General features: G+C 41.5%; 1 protein-coding gene across 7 annotated transcripts in view; it reads left to right on the top strand.

Moving 5' to 3' along the window:
• Positions 1-18,153, top strand: part of SETD5 (SET domain containing 5) — a 60,436-nt gene that overhangs the window by 25,985 nt on the left and 16,298 nt on the right. For all 7 annotated transcript variants that reach the window (XR_005839156.2, XR_005839157.2, XR_005839155.2 and 4 more), the window contains 13 exon segments: positions 448-659; positions 981-1,039; positions 1,431-1,618; positions 2,631-2,669; positions 4,226-4,468; positions 9,192-9,340; positions 9,633-9,750; positions 10,172-10,281; positions 10,567-10,813; positions 11,018-11,098; positions 13,125-13,391; positions 14,155-14,475; positions 15,244-15,486. Coding sequence is in view for 4 of the 7 variants with exons in the window: in XM_015293099.4 (XP_015148585.1) it covers positions 448-659; positions 981-1,039; positions 1,431-1,618; positions 2,631-2,669; positions 4,226-4,468; positions 9,192-9,340; positions 9,633-9,750; positions 10,172-10,281; positions 10,567-10,813; positions 11,018-11,098; positions 13,125-13,391; positions 14,155-14,475; positions 15,244-15,486 (2,277 nt within the window). In the remaining 3 variants the exon portion in view is untranslated.

Consider the following 18,153-nt stretch of genomic DNA (forward strand, 5'->3'; position numbering starts at 1 on the left):
ATGGTTTGAACATGTGTTGAACAGGATGTCTTAGCATCCTTGAGGTTGAAAGGGATCTTTTGAGATCACGTAGCCTAACCCCACCCCTGCTCAGGCAGAGTTAGCTGGAGCAGATTGCCCAGACCTGTGTCCAGTAGAGCTTTGAACGTCTCAACTAACAGACTTCACAGTATCTCTGGGCAACTTGTTCCAGTGTTTGACCACAGATGTCATCTCAGATTGACAGTTAATGATGAGATAGCTTAGTTGCTTTTATAGATTCTGAATTTTATTCATTGATGAATGTAATCCATGAAGAAAACCATTCACCTCTTTCAGAGCTTTACCTCCTTGGTAGATTGAGGAATTCAGATTACTTAACCACCGGTGTAAAGCAATAATAACCTGGGAAGTTTCCAGACATCATATCTTCACGTTAAAAGTAGTATTGCCAATACTCATTTTCAGGATCATAATTATGGAGCCCCTCCTCCTCCAACGCCACCAGCCTCTCCTCCTGTCCAGACCATTATACCTCGTGCAGAACTGAACGGCTTGCACTCACCTGATGAGGAGAACTCCGGGGACAGTGAGAGCTCCTCAGAAGGAGAATCAATTCCCACTTGGTGTCACTGCAGTGTTTCTCAAGATGGTTTCCTCCTCAAGTGTGAGAAGTGCAGGTAAGCTTTGGTGCAGTGCAGATCTTGACTGCTCTTTGAGCTGACTTCTCAAGCCAAACTCTTGTCATGTTTGGGCTATGGGACGGACTTCCTTTTGCTAACTGGAGCGTTCTTTCCAGTGCTTTACCTAGTATTGACCCTCCTCCTTTGCGTTGTCAGCCTGACAAGTGTTGGTGGCACCAGGAGTGGAGATGAGGATGTTAAATCGATGTTCTTATCATCCTGGGCCCCACTGAGGGCACTCATCTTGTGACATCCTGTTGAATTTCAAGTGACTTTACTCCTACAAACCAGCTTCAATTGTGCATTCTCGTTTGGCAGAGGAATGAGCAGGGGGAAGGTGATCAGACTCCGCCGCCGGAAGCAGGACAACGTGTCAGGTGAGTGAGTTTGTAATTCTGATAATAGTTACTTCTGCTTTTTTTCTACAAGACCTTTGTCTTTTGGCTGATGTAATCGTCTAATTGTGATCAGCACCTGCTAACGTTCTTTTCCTACCAACTGCTGGGATTTTCTTCACTCCTACCTCACCTCAGTTCCTGGGGCAGTCAGATTATCTTATGAATGAAAAAGTGTGTTCATTAGTGCTCTTCTGTATCAGAAGTCTAGGGGACCTGTTCTCTACTTGAGAGGGAAAACTGAAGTGGTTTAGTTTTTGTGGGGAAGAACTGTGTAGAGCCATCGAGTCATCTTGATGAATGTAGTTGTAAGGTTGAGCTGCTCTCTGTGGGATGAATTATAAGGTTGCTAATGAAGCACTCCTCTCTGTAGGTGGGGACAGCAGTGCAACTGAGAGCTGGGATGAAGAACTATCTCCCTCTACAGTGCTGTACACAGCTACGCAGCACACCCCTACAAGCATCACGCTGACTGTCAACCGCGTCCGCAGAACTAAACCGAAGAAGAGAAAGAGGAGTACAGAAAAAGCTCGCACTGCTCCGAAGGCCAAAAAGATCAAGGTATGTGGAATGAGACGAGCTTGCTCTAGTTCCTATCAGATGCTACATGGAATACTTTTGAGAGCAGATTGCGAGCTTGTCAATAGACAAGCTTTTGTCCTCTCAGGAATTGCTCTTTCTGTTGTAATAATATGACTCCTTTTATTTGTGACCTGCTAGAGTATGTGGCTGTTAGTTTAGAATTACCTTACTCCAGCTCCACCCTTATTTCCCAACACTGTCCATTCATGCTCAGAGGTTTGAACACTCGTATTTTCCCTTTTGCTCTATTAGGATTTGGGGAAATAGCTCTTGGAGTCTGTCTGCTTATGCCAAAAGAGCAGTCTATGAATGGAATGAATAATGAAGTGAACATGGCCTTTTTTAGCAGATTACGTTACACTGGGCTGCAGTGCTTCTTGGCACTGTTCTTCAGAGACAGAGATGGTGTATGTGTGGAGAGCTATGTAGGTAGCAGCAAAGATTTGCTGAGGGATGACTTTACTGACATTTGTGAGGGTTTGGTGACTGTAATAATTTTAAATTGCTTATATTGCAATGGAAATGTGTGTTTTTCTGATAATCTACTAGTGTTACCTGGTTTTCCTCAAGTTTAGGGTTCCCTTGAAGTTGTTCTGGTAGGCACTGATTAAATAAAAGAATGGGAGTAGGAATCATGTGAAGTGTTTGAGTATGTTGTGAACTGGTTTGATTCTGTTGTTGACCCTTTCTTCTGTCAGAGTAGGTGGGTTCAATCAGGACAGTATGGCTTTTGATACTGAGATTTTATACTAAGCACAAAACAGGACTTTTCAGGTCAGAAGTCTTGGCTGACAAGACTTCCACTGGATTTACGTTACAGAATCTCTTCGCAAATGACCGTTGCTTCTTCTGTAGGTCTTTCTGTATTTCTTGCCATCCGTTGTTAAGAGTTGATCTGTTGTGTAAGATCTGCCATTCTGAAGCACTAATTCTGAGGAGAGGTTATAAACTACTTTTTTTTTTCTTTCTTCTCTCCTTATTCCGTGGGCAGGCTTTTCGAGAGGGCTCACGAAAGTCTCTGAGAATGAAGGTGAGTGGAACTGAGAAATGTCTGTGATAACACTATGGTGTTGTTGTTTGATTGTTTTTTTTACCCTCTGATTTTGTGCCTCTCATTGTTTGTGTGGGGAATTTCTGACTGTGGTATCTATGTCAAAATAATCCCAAGCCTTTCCACGCACTACAAGCAGGCCTGCTCAAAAAGGTATCCCAGGAATCACCCCTTGAACCTTGCTTTTGCTTCAGATGGCTCATCACTTTCTGTAAGTTAGTATCATCCTGTTCCAAGAGATAAGACTGACTCATGACACCTTAGAGTGAGGTGTTTAAGATGCAGAACTGGTTGTGGCTGCTCTCTTGCGAGGTCACTTATCATTTGATTGCATCAAATTAAATGTTGGTGTCTCTAGCAGTGTTGCCTTTTTTCTCTCCGCATCCTCTTACTTGGGGTGGATAGAATGGTATATTTATCTCTTTTTTTTTTTTTTTTTTTTTCAAAACTCATAGGTTTGGTTATACAATATAAAGCTTATTTGACAAAAAAATAAAAAAGATAGAGGGAGGGAGCTTATGCTTGGAACTAAATATCCCTCCATACACAAAAGTTACCTTGAATTTCCCTCAGATTCCATCTGACCCCAATACTGTAAATGGGGGGTGACTCCAAGTAGTTGACTCAGAGGAAATGGGGAGATTCTGTGGTGTGTCTGTCTAGGTGCATACTTGTCTCCATAGTACTCGGGTGCCTGGAGAGGGTAAAAATATGTGCAATTTTTATGCTTTTAATATGTGTGATGAAAATGAACATTTTTCAGTGGTTCTAGTTACTGGTACTTCAGTGTGACATACATCTTGGTCCTGAAAGCCAGTTGAGTTTTTTACCTCTGGAATATTATTCGTTGATTATTTCAATTATTGTCAAGTAAAGAATGAAGCTCAACTTTTTTTTCTACCAGCTTCTTTTCATCTCCTACCTTACAAGATGATATAAATGGATTACCTGATTTTACCCTCTCTTCTTTACACTGCTTAGGACTTGCAGTTTTAACCTTCCGGGTATTAGCTTGTGCAGTACATTCAGTTTCTTGAAACCTTGGTGACCATTTAGCCAGAAGGTTTTTTTAGAAGTATTTTGGGATCAGTCACTGCAAAGATTGAGATATGATCGGCATCATCTAGCATTATGTTAGATGTGAGTGGGTTGACTGTAAGACAAGCTTGCATGAGATTTACTTGCATTTGTGTGTTCTGTTCCTTTGCTTTTTTAATCTGCATAATTATTTTTTCCAAAGTGACTTAAAAAGAACTTCTGGCCAAATGCTGGCTTAATTTTCTTGTATGTAACAGTGCCAAATACCCATTTTCAAGAGGTCTTAGTCTGACACACTGTTCTTTATAGATTCCTGAGTGCACTGTTGTACAATATTTTTTGAAGGATGGAGACTCTGAAAAAGGTGTCGTTGTAACCAGTGCTTTCTTAACTTGGAGTATATACGCCTTTTCTGTAGTCTATTCATATGCTCAGAGCACTATGGATAGGTTTTTTCCATTGTGTGCTAGTCATTCACCCTTTGCTCTTTGGTGCAGAATTCCCCTTCTGAAGCACATGCCTTGGATGAAAACACAGCTGAAGGGTGGGAGAATCGAATACGACTCTGGACAGATCAGTATGAAGAAGCCTTTACCAACCAGTACAGCGCTGACGTACAAAACCTGTTGGAGCGTCATCTAAATTCTAATAAAGAATATGTGGGCAAAACTGCTATGCTAGACACAATCAACAAAACAGAATTGGCCTGCAATAATACTGTTATTGGGTCCCAGATGCAGGTAAGAACTGATGTGACAGAAGAAGTGGGGTGGGGGAGATCCTTTGGCTGCTGGGCATGTGATGTGGGTGTGGGGGAGCAGGAACATAGCTGGTCATGGGAAGGACGTGGGACCTTCTTTGGGTATAGATTCAGGAACAGTTGTATTCAGTTACATCAGCATTATAAAGTTGGGGCCTTTTGTACATCTCTGCAGTAAGATTCACTGGTATTTTACCGTAAGTACTTCTGGTGACCGAATGACCGAATCTGGCAGAACCAGATCTCTCACTTCATGGAAATAGGAAGCTTCCTGCCTTCCAGCTGAGACTTCTTGTCTTTTTTTTTTTTTTTTTCCCTGGTTCATATTATCTGTGAAGCTGTTTTAAAGAATCCTTTCAACATTACTTCAGACTTTTTGAATGATTACTTGGACTCTGATAACTTTCAAATACTGCATGATTATAATTGATTTTAGGGAATTGTCTGTGCCTAATTCCGTCCCTTCTGACATATGCAGTGGTTAGTGTCTTGCCAGTTTTGTGGAATGCATGCAGACAAGGAGAAACAGGGAAAGGATGTTTGTATTGTGTCTCTCCACTCCTTCACTGTTCTGAGCTGATGTTTCATCTGGTCCATGAGGTCTTGGAGAGGAGCATTCCCACTCAGTTCAGGTGTTGTGGAGTTTCCTTGCTGGGAGGAATTGAAAATAGGTGAAACTGAAAAGGATAGGCTTCAAAAACAGATGTGGGGCACCTCTCCATTAGAAGGGAAGCACGGTCAGAAACCTGAATATCAGGTATGTGTTTGTGCTTGAATCATTCTTGTTTATATCAGGTGACTCACCTCTCTGTGAAGTTCATGTGTTCCCTCCCAACTTTCCCTCTGCTTTCATGTAGGTGAAGCACACTGGGCAGAGCACAGATATTGCCAGTAAGAGAGAGTGCAAAACAGGGACTTTCGACTCCTTCCTTCCACTCTTGTCTGTAGATCAACAGTAATAAAACATAGGAGGAGGAGGGAATAACCTTTCTAGTATGGCTGTGCGAGTTGCCTTTCTAAATGGAACAACTGTGAAAAAATACAGGGAGGGAAACGTTCTGCTTCTCTTAAAGATGTAATATTTTCTGAGTCTTACATGTAGTTTTCTAACTCCTTCACATTAATTTTAGGAGAAGACCTGAAATAAATAGTAAAACATATGCTATTTTCTTTTCGTCACCTTCACAGCGTATAGCAGGACAGATGGTTATAAAAGAGCACCATGCATAAGAGTGCTTGTTCTTGTCATGCTTTCTTGCACTTTCCCTCCCCTGTACAGGTGTAGATTTTCCCACGGGGAAAAGTGATCGGCATTCCAAATCAGAAGGTTCCAAATGGAATCTATCAAAAAGAAACAAAAAGATTAAGTTGCAAAACTTCATAGTGAGCTGCGGTTACTCTAAACAAGCTGTAGGTAGGTAGCTTTCATTCCAAATGCTGGCAAAGTACAAAGGGAATTCATGTCTGTGGTATCTCTTGGATACTGAGGAAGGCTGTCCTGGGCTGCCACTTGTCAGCCCTTCTGTCCTTGTTTTCCCTGCTGAGCAGATGGCTGCAAAGCATTGTGAGGATAGTAGCTGGCACAGGTGTGGAGTGACCAGCCAGGAACATGAGGTCTCTCATCCTGTGCTTTATGACTTCTATCGACTCATTTGTCTCATCTCTGTTGGGTAAACTGAGAAGGTTTCTCAGTTTGCATCACCTGCCATTTCACTGAATGTCATTACTGGATGTGAAAATAGCTTTTCTGGATGATGAGAAAATAGGTACTTCTAAAGGGGAAAAAATATGCAAATGCTGCTGTACTTGGCCATGAAGACTCTCAAGCATGTAGAAAGGAATAAAAATAAAGTGTCATGTATGTCCTGTGTGCTCTTACAGTTGATTAGCTTGGGTAAACAGTGATGCGAGTGTAGTCTGTGTATTCTTCCGAGGGGAAAAAAAGTAAAAGGGGGGGAGGGAAATGGTGACCTAAAAGCTTCCCCAGACTAGGATGAGTAGGAAGAGGTGGGCTAAGAAGTTTCACCCGGGATATGAGATTTTGATCGTTGGGATGGTCTGAATAAGCCAGTTCTCAACTATCCAAATGATGCAAAGGAAAGCTTCTGAAAACCTGAAGCTGCTCGGTACCAGGAATAAAAACAACTAGGTGGCCAGATGCCTGACAATTTGAAAGCGATGAAGCGCTTTTCTGCCTTCTATTGCCAGAGCAAACCCAGGGTCATTATTTGCCCTTTGTTGCCTCTGATAATTGCTGACTTGAGCTCAAACCCCTGATTGATTTCACATGCTAAAGTGAAGAGCCTTTATAAAATAAAGCCACCGAGTATTATGCAGATGTTGCTCTGCAAAAATATCAGAACGGTTTTGTCTGATTACCAGTCAGCAATCCCTGGCCTATGACGTGCGTAAAATCATTTGTTCTTTTCACACATGAAAGCATGGCAGCTAATCCTCTTCATATTTCTAAATTCAGAGAACGAAAAACAAGCTGAGCTAGGATCTTACAGAAGTGCTGAGATCATTCCTGTTGTACCAAACTGAGATAATTGTGAAGCTTTACAGATGCACTGATTCTCTTTCCTCCACGGGTTTTCTTTTCCTTCCACCATCTCACTTCATCCTACTGGTGTTCCACAATGAGATTTTCCAAAATGAGGTGAACAGTAATGCAAAGCAGTCATGGACCAAAGGCGGAAATGAAGGCCACCAGATAATAATTCACGTTTCTAAAAGATGACAAAGAAAACTCTATAGAATTGTGGAATAATTAATGTTGGAAGGAAACGCAGAAGCTCAGCTGGTCCATCCCTCCTGCATATAGAGCCTGTTTAGATAAGGAGATGATTGTAACAGAAAATAAGTGAATGTGATCACAGAATACTACTGTTCTCAGTAAAAAAAAAAGCATCTTATATTAGAGTTTACTCATGTTATGGGGTTGTTGATCAGAAATCGGGGCTAGCAGTGTGACTCTTGGTCCTAAAATACTTATTTTATTCCAGTTTAATGGGTTTCTGGACTTGGGAAATGATCTGTGCACTCCTGTCAGGATTCAAGATATGACGCTGCAAGGCTTTCCATAGTCTCTCTAATACATACATTCAGGTTTTTCCAATTGTCTGCAGATATATTGGTATGAAAATGTTTACAAGAGTTGTGCCCTGTAGGCATGATAAACATAGCGCTGGATATATCTCTACAAGGAGATCTGGAATAGCAAGGCCGTCTACATAGATTTCAAATGAATATTTTTATAATGCTATTTTTATCCTGGAGACCTCAGTGACAGAAGTCGACTACTAGATCTTACTTTATTGGCTGATCCAAGATTTGCAGTGTAATGTCATATTAAAACAATGAAAGCCTCCTTCTTCCCAAAGAGATTTATTCAAAACACATGTAAGATTGCTTAAAGAAAAGAGAGAAGGGTAAAGTGTGTGATTCAGAGCTCTCAACATGGTCAGTAAGGAGGGCTTCATTTGCTTCCCAGTGCTGAGTGCTGCCTTCGGGCATTAACTTTTGTTTTCATGAGGTTAGATGTCATCATTCTGCTGTTCTTCAGATTGAGCCCTTTCTTAAGCTAGTGTGATTTTTATTCAGATGAACAGGCTGCACAGTAGCTGTTTCCAACAAGTTGCATCAGGAAAAGTTGGGAGCTCTCTTTCAACAACGTCATGTGGTTTACTTCTAATTTAGATAGATGGATGTCACTGTTGCTGAAGCAAGAGCACTTATGTCTCAGTTCAGTGTGGAAAAGTATCAAGAAGCGGCCCTTATGAACAATGAATAACGTACTTAGGAAGGAGCACAGACAGTTCTTTTGTGGTGAGGCAGCCAGCCATCTTCACATAATCCTGCAAAATTTCCCAAATTTTTATGTGCAGAGAGATTTAACCTGCTAAGCAAGGAAAGTTTTTTTTTAGTTGTTTGTTTGTTTTAATAAAAGAAGTCTTTTCTATGTCCTAGTGTTTATAATATCCTTCCTTTATGCCATAAATCATGTCATTTTTGGATGTTTGTGCTTAAAGACCAATGTGGTTTCGTACTGTCAAGACATGTTGTGAAAATCCATTGTAATAGAAAGTAGACTTGAACGCGAAGGAGATTCACTAAACTGCCAGCATCTGCTTAAAAATGTATTTCTTCATATTAAAAAAAAAAAAAAAAAAAAAAGGTGTGATAAAATCCCCAGCACTGGTTGATCAGGAAGATGAAGAAGATTCTGGATGGAGATGGAAATTGACAGCTTAAGTCTTTGGCTTGTTAGCTGGAATTACCATCCTCTGCAGAAGGAAAAGCTTCTGTTTTTCCTCTGAATGTGTGACAACCCACAATTTAGGGAAGATTTGAGTTATTCTGTCTGTGAAAGTGGCCATAATTGCAGAGCAGTTCCCTATTAGCAGCAACTGACAGGTCTGGTTATGCCTCCTAGCTGCAAGACTAAAACCCTCCGTCTGGTAGATCTGTGAGTCTGTTGAAGGAAAGAAATAAATACTTTGTTTTTGATAAATATTATCAAGGTCGTTGGTTATCACTAAACTGTTACAGGATAACAGGATAAACAGTATATTGACTGGATGTATGTGCAGGTTTTTGGATGTTTCTGCCAGATTAATTTTTCTTTTTTTGTAAGCTGTATTCTCTCCATGAGTTGCAGGCCTTTGGTTTAAGTACTTGTATTCCACTCTGTTCTGTTACAGCTGCAGCTGGGACGAGTGACTCGGGTACAGAAGCACCGGAAGATCCTGAGGGCAGCAAGAGACTTGGCACTAGATACCCTTATAATTGAGTATCGAGGGAAGGTTATGTTACGACAGCAATTCGAGGTCAATGGGCATTTCTTCAAAAAGTAAGAGTACTACGAAGTGATTAGTTTGAGAGCATCATGGTGCAGAGAGGGCTAATGCACACTTGCAGGGCCCTTGCCATCTGTGCCATCCATTGAAATGTGATATCAAATATATTGCCTCAGCTCGATGCTCTGCTTATGAACCAAAACCCACTGAAGTAAATCTGTTCAGTCTTGCTTGTGGAAATGCATAAGCCTCCAGAGCAGTAGTACTGATTGAAACACTGCTTCCTGTTTTAACTGCCATGGGAATTGAGTATTTGGGGATTGAGACATTCTGTTACTTCTCCAGGCCATATCCATTTGTGCTGTTCTACTCCAAGTTCAATGGCGTTGAAATGTGTGTTGATGCCCGCACCTTTGGTAACGATGCCAGGTTCATCAGGCGCTCCTGCACTCCAAATGCAGAGGTAAATTCTCTTCCCCATCACCAAAATTGCAGATACATTTTACATAAGTCTGATGCATTGACTTTTTATGAATATTCAAGCTTAGAATGCGGTAAACAGGGTGAATTCTCTGCATCTCTTGCTCATTTGATGGTTTATATTTGGAATAAGAGATCAGCAGAAGGTTGGGAAAGTGAGTATTTTCTTGAAGGGAAATGTTTCGATTAAAGCTTTCATCTGGCTGCAGAATGATAGGGTAAGCAGGTGTGAGTGGAAAAGCATAGGATAAGATAGGGCAGTGAAACAGGCTTCTCCCTTTAGAGATTTTTGGATAATTATTCATGTAATATTTGAGAGCTACTTTACTGAAGGAGTCTTCCCTCTCGGAAATAAGAAGTGCAACTTGTGGAGATGTTAGTTTCTCTCTGCTTTGTTTAACAAGGTTCGTCATGTGATTGCTGATGGGATGATCCACCTGTGTATCTATGCTGTTGCCACCATTGCCAAGGACACAGAGGTTACCATCGCCTTTGACTATGAGTACAACATCTGGTGAGTCCTTCACCTCGCCCAGGAGCTCTCCACTGCCCTCCTGGACTGGACATCTTCCTCCAGCCCTTTCCTCGCATTCTACATTTTGCTCCGTTTTCTACTGAATTGCATTTTCCGGCTATTCTGTCCAGTTCTGCTGGCATATTCTACAGTAGAGGCCATAAGGTAGCCTGCTGTCCTTGCTTTGACACGTGGTGAGATGTTTAGTAGGAGATGCATTGAATGTCTCTGTGCAAGGGTTGAGAAATGAAGAGTGACACGAATTATGTTTGTGTTTTGGAGCAGCAACTATAAAGTGGACTGTGCGTGTCACAAGGGGAACCGGAATTGCCCTGTGCAGAAACGTAGCCCAAATGCTGCAGAACACCTACCTCCACCTGTTTTAGGCACACTGATTGGGGCAGAAACACGCCGACGAAAAGCCCGTCGAAAGGAACTAGAAATGGAACAGCAGGGCGTTGTGTTGGATGAGAACATTAGTCAGCAAACAGAAGAAGTTCCAGAGGGACCTGCAGCAGTCAGTGACAATGAGGTAGAACTCCTGACACTTTGTCAAATACCTTTGTTGTTGAATGTTTTTATTGGTGGTGTGGAGTCTCATCAGGGACAATACTGTGTCTTCAGAACAGAAACTGCCTGAGGCCTTTTTTAAACGTTAGATTTCTATGAGAATCTTGAAAACTTTAAAATGCTGCCAGATTTTGTTTGCTATGCTAAGTCTTGACTTCTCTTTTAGGTTGCAGATAAGGAGGAGAAACAAGAAGAGGAGAAGGAGGAATCTGTAGATGAACAGGGAACCTTGGCCCACAGCAGACGGGCAAGTACCTTTCTGTTTATCATTCCTCTTAGGACTGGCTTCATGTAGTGACCAGCAGGTCCGGTTGGTTATTTCATTTGTTTCAACACAAATTCCAGCAGTTGGTGGTCATTGGTTGACTCCACACAACAGGATTTATGTTAAGGCACTGCAGTTTCGAAGGTTCGAGACAGATTTATTTCCTGGTTGAAAGGTTTAACTGTTAGTTTCAGGGCTATTTTACTGTCAAACTCGTACCACTAAAAAGACAGCGCTAGGTTCAAAAAAGGTGATTGCACCCTTTTTATGTTCCTGCAGTGCCCCTCATTTTGCCAGCCCAAGAATTTATGGAGCCATATGATGAGCCAGAACCTTGACCCTTTGTGATGAGTTAGGTTTGTTAACCTGCATCTGTTCCACGTATGAGCTGACTAAACGGTTGTGCAGATACGTTGCCGTGAGGGAAGGGGGTAGGATGAAGTGGCAAACCTTTTCAAGAGGGATAGGCTACCAACAGCATTTCTGGCACAAATGAGCAAAAGTTGCTATGTTCCTTATTAGGAAATCCTTTTGTGCACCCATATTGTTGTCTTGATCAAAATATTTCTTAGTGCTTTTGGTTCTAAGTCTCTTCTCAACTTTCTTATATTGTTATTTTTTGGTTAAAAAAAAAAAAAAGTTGGTGAAGAAAAGAGACTTTTCATCCTTCTACCAGGCAACAAATGTACCAGAGTTAGGAGTTTCTTGTTTTCTTTGTTCACTAAATATCCTAACCACCATGCTATTCTCTAATCACAGAGATCAATCCTCCATGTGGAAATTTCCTGAGAATGTTTTAATCATTAAGATAGTACAGTAAATTGCAGAGTTAAGGGCCATCCAACAGAGATATCCTTGGATTATCTCGTGGATTTTTTAGAAGGGGCAAGATAAAGCAGTTAGTTTCTGCTTCAGTTTGAATAAAAGCAGTCTCCCATCAGACTGGCCATAAGCTTAGAAGGAAGATTATATTTTTAATGCACGGAAACCAATCTCTTTCTGAGACAGTGTAGTTCAAAAAATGTATCCAAGTGAAGTGTTAGTTTCCCATGAGTTTGTAAGCCCTGTTCCTGTGTGTGTTTCACCAGTTAATCTCCTCTAATGAGATTCAGTTTTCTATACTTGGCACCAGGTAATGCCTGTATCTGCAGTTTTCTCAATCTTAAAAATTTATTTTTGTGGACTGAATATTTTTGAAACATAAAATTACAGTGGCAGGGTTGCTGTGTGTTAGTATTGCTGTGTGCTTTAAGGCACTTCCCCCATGACAGTTCCTAGAAGGCACCCGATCCCACCTCATTCTTCTTGAAATTCACTTGGCTTGTCTGCCAGGCTCTGCAGCATTATTGTACTGGGTCTTTTACATATGGAATTAACAGTTATTTCTGACACAGCCAGATGATAAGATTTCCTGTTGTTTGTTTACCTAATAAATATCTCTTTGCCTCCCTGCTCCCTGTTTTTCTTATCCACTGTGTAAGCTGCTTGGACGAAAGCTTTTATTTTGAGCTGGGTGATCTCCTGACAATTTCTGTGGTAGTTTTGTGCTTGCTGAAAATTACTGATTCACTTACTTCTGTTGCCTCTGGCTTATGTTTGCTTCTAATGTTTTTTCATTAGCAAGCAGGTCCATTTTTTCCCAGGTCATCTTTTCACTCTATTCTTTCTCACTGTTTTTGGTTCTTAAATCGTGTTTCCTTTTGGCTATTTTATAAATGCAACTCAGTGGTATCTAAGTGATCCTATTTAAGAACAAAATCTAGTTCTTCTTATTACTCTATGAATCCATAATTACATTGTTGATATTCTGGGAAATTTGCTGTATTAAAAAACACAAATACTTGAAGGAAAAAAAGAAAATAAAGCCTTGTCTTTTCCCTACCTTGTTCTTGGTTCACTGCTGTTCAGCAGTTGTTCTCCCAACTGTTCTGCATCCCGTATCTGTTTTTGCATTCTGCTGTGTGCATGATTCACAGTGCTAACTTCGATTTACTTTTTTGTGTTCTAGTCCCGGGAAGATAGGAAGGTAGAAGCCATCATGCACATGTTTGAAAACTTGGAAAAGAGAAAGAGGAGACGAGAGCAGCCATCTGACCGGAACAGCACTGACGCTGAAGTCAGCATCAATTCTGAGGCTCCTGAGCTGGAGGAAGTAAAAACAGAGACTCCTGAAACTGAGGATGCAAGTTCAACACTGAGTGCCACTGCTGCTTCAAATGTTTCTAACAGTAACATCAGTACTGGGGTGAACACAAGGCGGTCTTCACAAGTAGCGGTAAGATGAAGATGTGTAAGAGCCTGTGTACCAAACTCATAAGCAGCTTGTCTCATCAGGACTGGGAGAAACTTCAGAGGGTCTCTAGACTATTCTCACCCAGACAGGGCTGGCTTTGAGGTCAGACCATATAGCCCAGTGTTTTACCCTCTCTCATCTTTAATACTTCCAAGGATGGAGATTGCACATCCTTTGGGAAACCTCATCCAATTCTCATGGTGAAAAACTTTTGCCTTTTATCCAGTCTGAACGTATATATGTTATCTCAACTTCCCACTGTGTGCTGATGCAAAGAGCCTGCATTTTCTTGTGCCCTCAGTTTGAATGTAGGAAGGCTTTTCTTTGGTGGCACTCTTTGGGTGGATTAAGCCCAGCTCCTTCATTCGGTGGGCACCATATATTAGGAGGTCTTTTCCTTTTCCTTTTGTTTGTTTGGTTTTTTTTTTGGGGGGGGGGGGTTTGCTTGCCTTTTTTTTTTTCTTGTCTACTTTCATTGTGTGTGTTCCCATTATACAGCAGATATTTTACCTAGGTATTTTCACAGATACTTGCCTAGAATGATGCTTGCCAACTCAGATCAGAAGTGAACATAGTTGCCTTAAGACAAATAGCAAGTTGAATAGTGCTGCTGTCTTACTTAAGACCAGTATTCTAGCTGACCTCTTAAGAACACAGCAAAGAAAATAGTAGTGTGTGTCAGGCTTTTAGAAGAGAAATTGAAGGCTCTTAATGGTGCTTGGACTAATGGCAGTTTATGTTGTAGGATGCTGTCCCAGAAAAGACAGTTACTAAGCCTGCTCCAGCAAAACCCTCCAGGCCCCGACCAAAAAGTCGATTCTCTCGATACCGGACCAGTTCAGCACAAAGACTGAGAAGACAGAAACAAGCCAATTCCCAGCAAGCTGAACTTGTACAGGCTGTCTCAGAGGAGGGAAGCGCTGCCAACTTGGTAACCGCAACAGATGTTACCAGTGTAGAAGGTCCAGGAGAAGGCAGACAGTTGATGGGATCTGACCCAACTGTTATCCTGGCTGCGGGATCTCAGTCTAATCGAACTGCAGTGAAGTACCCCAAAACTAAAAAGGTAAATATGATCAAATGCTCAAACTGGACAGGGAAAAAGTAGGTGTTGTGTGGTCTTGAGGGAGAGGTTGGCTCAGGGGAAGCTCTTCTTCGGAACACTCAGAATAGCCTGATTTTACATTGGCTTTATTTTTTCTCTTGTAGTGTCTAAGAGCCCACATCATGAGTCAAATGGCTGCTCAGTGCTGTACAAAGACCAAGAAATGATTAGCAGATCAATGCAGCTAGTCTGCATAGAACGTAGATACTAGCAGCCTGATTGAGGTGCAGTAGGAAGGGTGTCACTGTTGGGTACAGCAAAGAGCCTAGAAAGAGACAAATCGTACAGCTTTATCTTTGCGGGGAGGAAAATGTGACTGCAGACTAAAATGTGCAAGCTGGGAGAATTTTCTGAAGGAAATGAGAAATTGCAGAAGATAGAATGCTGGCATATACTGGGAACAAATAAATAGCTATGAATGCAGTTAGGCTTGCAGCTAGAAATGGCTTAGAACAAAGCAGTCAAATTCTAGGCAAACCTTCTAATAATATTAATGAAGGTAAAATTGAGCTACTCCTATAAAACAGAATTAACTGATGCTGTGCCTACAATAGATGAGAATTGGAACTGATGCAGCGGAGTTGTGGCCATGTTCTTTCCTGTTGAGGAATATAAGGAGGTTTTAGCATACAGTCTGACCCCAAGCATTGCTTTCCTGTGTGCCTTTGTGCCATATCACCTTTCTTCTTCCTCTGTGCTAGTTGCATTGACATGTGTTTTCTCCTTCAGTATCTTGTTACGGAATGGCTGAATGACAAGGCAGAAAAGCAGGAGTGCCCTATTGAATGCCCTCTGCGCATTACTACGGACCCAACAGTTTTGGCAACAACTCTAAATATGCTGCCAGGTCTCATCCACTCCCCGCTAATTTGTACCACACCTAAACACTACATTCGTTTTGGATCACCTTTCAACCCTGAGAGGCGTCGAAGGCCCTTTCTGTTGGATGGAATTTACAGCTCCTGTAAAAAGGTATGTTTGCTCATGTCTTACCTTTGGGGGCTGTATACTCATCATGCTATTACTGGCACAGTTGTAAATCTGTCCTGTTCTCTTTGAGTCTGTTTCCATGTATTCCTGCTGGGCTGGCCTTGTCTGGTGTCTTGAGGCAGTCTGTAGGTGGTGACTGCTCACCCTCCTCTACTCAGGGTTCAAGTCTTCATCCTTGCTTTTTATACTGTAGTAGAACTGTTCTGTGATCCCCTTTGAAACATTTATTTTTGCATCTATAGTGGCTGTTTATTATCTAGCGTACATGATTTGAGGGGTTTAATTGTTGCCCTTAGAATGCATTTCCTCACTACTTTCACAGTCAGAAGATGACTGGCTTTGTGGGGAAAGGACAGTGTTCCAAAACACCTTGGGAATGCAGTGCCTCAGTCAGGTTCTGCTCTCTTTGGAGAGCCTGTGTTATTTAGCAGAGACATTTCACAAGAGCAAGCCCATGGCTCTTTGGGATCACAAAATAGCTGTATATTTGTGGCTCTGTAGGAAGCCTAAGCTGAGTCCAGCTGAGTACTTTGTTTCTCCAGAGATGCTGTGTGGCCAGGAAATGCTAGCATGTACCCATCCACAGGGAAACAGTAGTTCAGTCACATTTCTATCTGAATCCATCTTGCCTGTCACCTGTCAGCTTTGCTTAGAGGCTTTTCCAGTCCCTGTATAATTAATTACCTGAGAGCAGCTTTATGGAAATCCTTTCTGATCTTGCAGTCTTGGTAGCTCTCAAAGTCAGGCACCATGTCCTAGTTTCTTTGCCCTCTTTTGAGGGAGTTATTCCAAAGAGAAGTTTTGGACTTTGCTGTTCTCACCTCCAGCCAATTTGTTGCCTTGTACTAACACACGCTTAGGGAAAAAAAAAAGTCTCTCCTCATTATTTCCTTCGTAGATATAGCTCTGATGGCTCATATATACTCATGAGAACAAAGTCCTGTTTGCTTCCATGGGCAATCTTCCCATGCATCTTTTGTTACCTTTGGCTATTTTCTAGTCATGCAGTAATTGTGACTGCTTGAGAGAGAATGGAATAGTGTCACTATGGACTTCTTTCATTTGGTCCACGTCTTTTTGAAGTCAGTGAACGTTGTTTTGCAGCTCAGGCATTCTCAGTGCTGAATAAAGCAGAAAGCTACTTTGTGTCATGTAGCCTATACCTATTTGTGCTTCCCAGTATGACAACTGAATTTTCTTTTGACAGGTTGATTTAGACCTGTTCAGTCTGTGATTTACCGTGTTTGTTAGAAAAAATCTATTTGTTTTCAGGGCCATAATTTTAGAAGTGATTGTTTCTGGCTTTGTGTGGTATTTTGTTCTACTCTGTATTGAGCTGTGTCCTGCTTTTTCCCATCCATTTCCCAGTTTACTAAGAAAATGTTGAATGCTGTGTTCTAGCATGTTCTTGTTCCTCCTAGGCTGACATCATCTGAAAACTTAAGCACACTGCCTGTTCCGTTACCTAAATAATTGGTGAAACACTGAAGGATTTGGTGTCCAGAACCTATGTTGCAGATTTTTTTAATAGATCTCTACTTTTTGAAATAAAATAATTTATAACTGCTCTAATAAGGATTTTCGTCTACTTTATAGGAGTTCCCCAGTTTTTCCATGGAAAAGACTGCTTGCTAGCATTTGGTGTTTTTATCACTGCTACTGACAGCCTGGAGATGTAGGAAAAAGTCTGCTTCTCGTGCTCAGGAGTATTCAGAAAGCTCTCACAAAGAAGACCTCCTTTTCAGCTAGCTAAGGTCTAGAAATGGTCCAGAACTTGATGATATTACTCTCCCATGACCTGATCATTGTTGTATCTGCTTCTTGATTATCCAGTCAGGAGTGACGATTTATAAAGGTTGCTCAAATAGATCACATGTATTTTCTTGGATTGTCTGCAGGCTTCTTCTTTAATCTACTGAGAACTGTGCCAAAAAACTAAGCTGATCTCAGCTTGCATCCAAAGCATGCCAATATCTGTACCTTACAGGGAAACTGAACTGTATAACGTGTTCACATTCATCACACGTACAGTGACTTGGCTGCCAGATCAGATGCCACATTTGAGGTAGCAGTGCTCCACACTGGCTGGCTGGCACTCCACACTCTTTGTAGTGGCTGTAGTGTAATCTGCTGAGATAGATTTGAACAAAGAAAATGTCTGCTGTACGGTATTGAAGGCCATCAGAATAGATCCTGTCACCCACTCTTCACCTCTGCATTAAAGCTGTTTCACTTTGAAGATTGTGACCACTGAGTTTCTGACACGCTTCCATGATAGCTTGAGGAATCATAGACTACATATGTGTATCTCTGATAGGACACGCTTTGCTGATGTACAGAAGAACTAGCTGGATTACTGAAAGGCAAAGTTGTGGTCTTAAACCTTTCTCAGAGAATAAAAGACTTGTGAAGTGAATCCCTCAGGTAAACTACACAAATTGCTGTATTTTTACAGCAGTTCTCCTGTCATTTGGCTGAATTACCATTGTGTTTTCCATTTTGTATTTATTTTTTATAATAAAGTAACCAAAGGTTTCATGCCTGCCATCAGGGGTTGGTTTGGATCAAGACATGGAGCTAGCACAGCCACTGTAACAGTTCATTTGATGAGTCTTCGAGTTCACATCCATGTTCTAAAGACCACCGTGA

This window comes from Gallus gallus, chromosome 12 (genome assembly GCF_016699485.2).
Source record: "Gallus gallus isolate bGalGal1 chromosome 12, bGalGal1.mat.broiler.GRCg7b, whole genome shotgun sequence".
NCBI classification, from domain to species: Eukaryota; Metazoa; Chordata; class Aves; order Galliformes; family Phasianidae; genus Gallus; species Gallus gallus.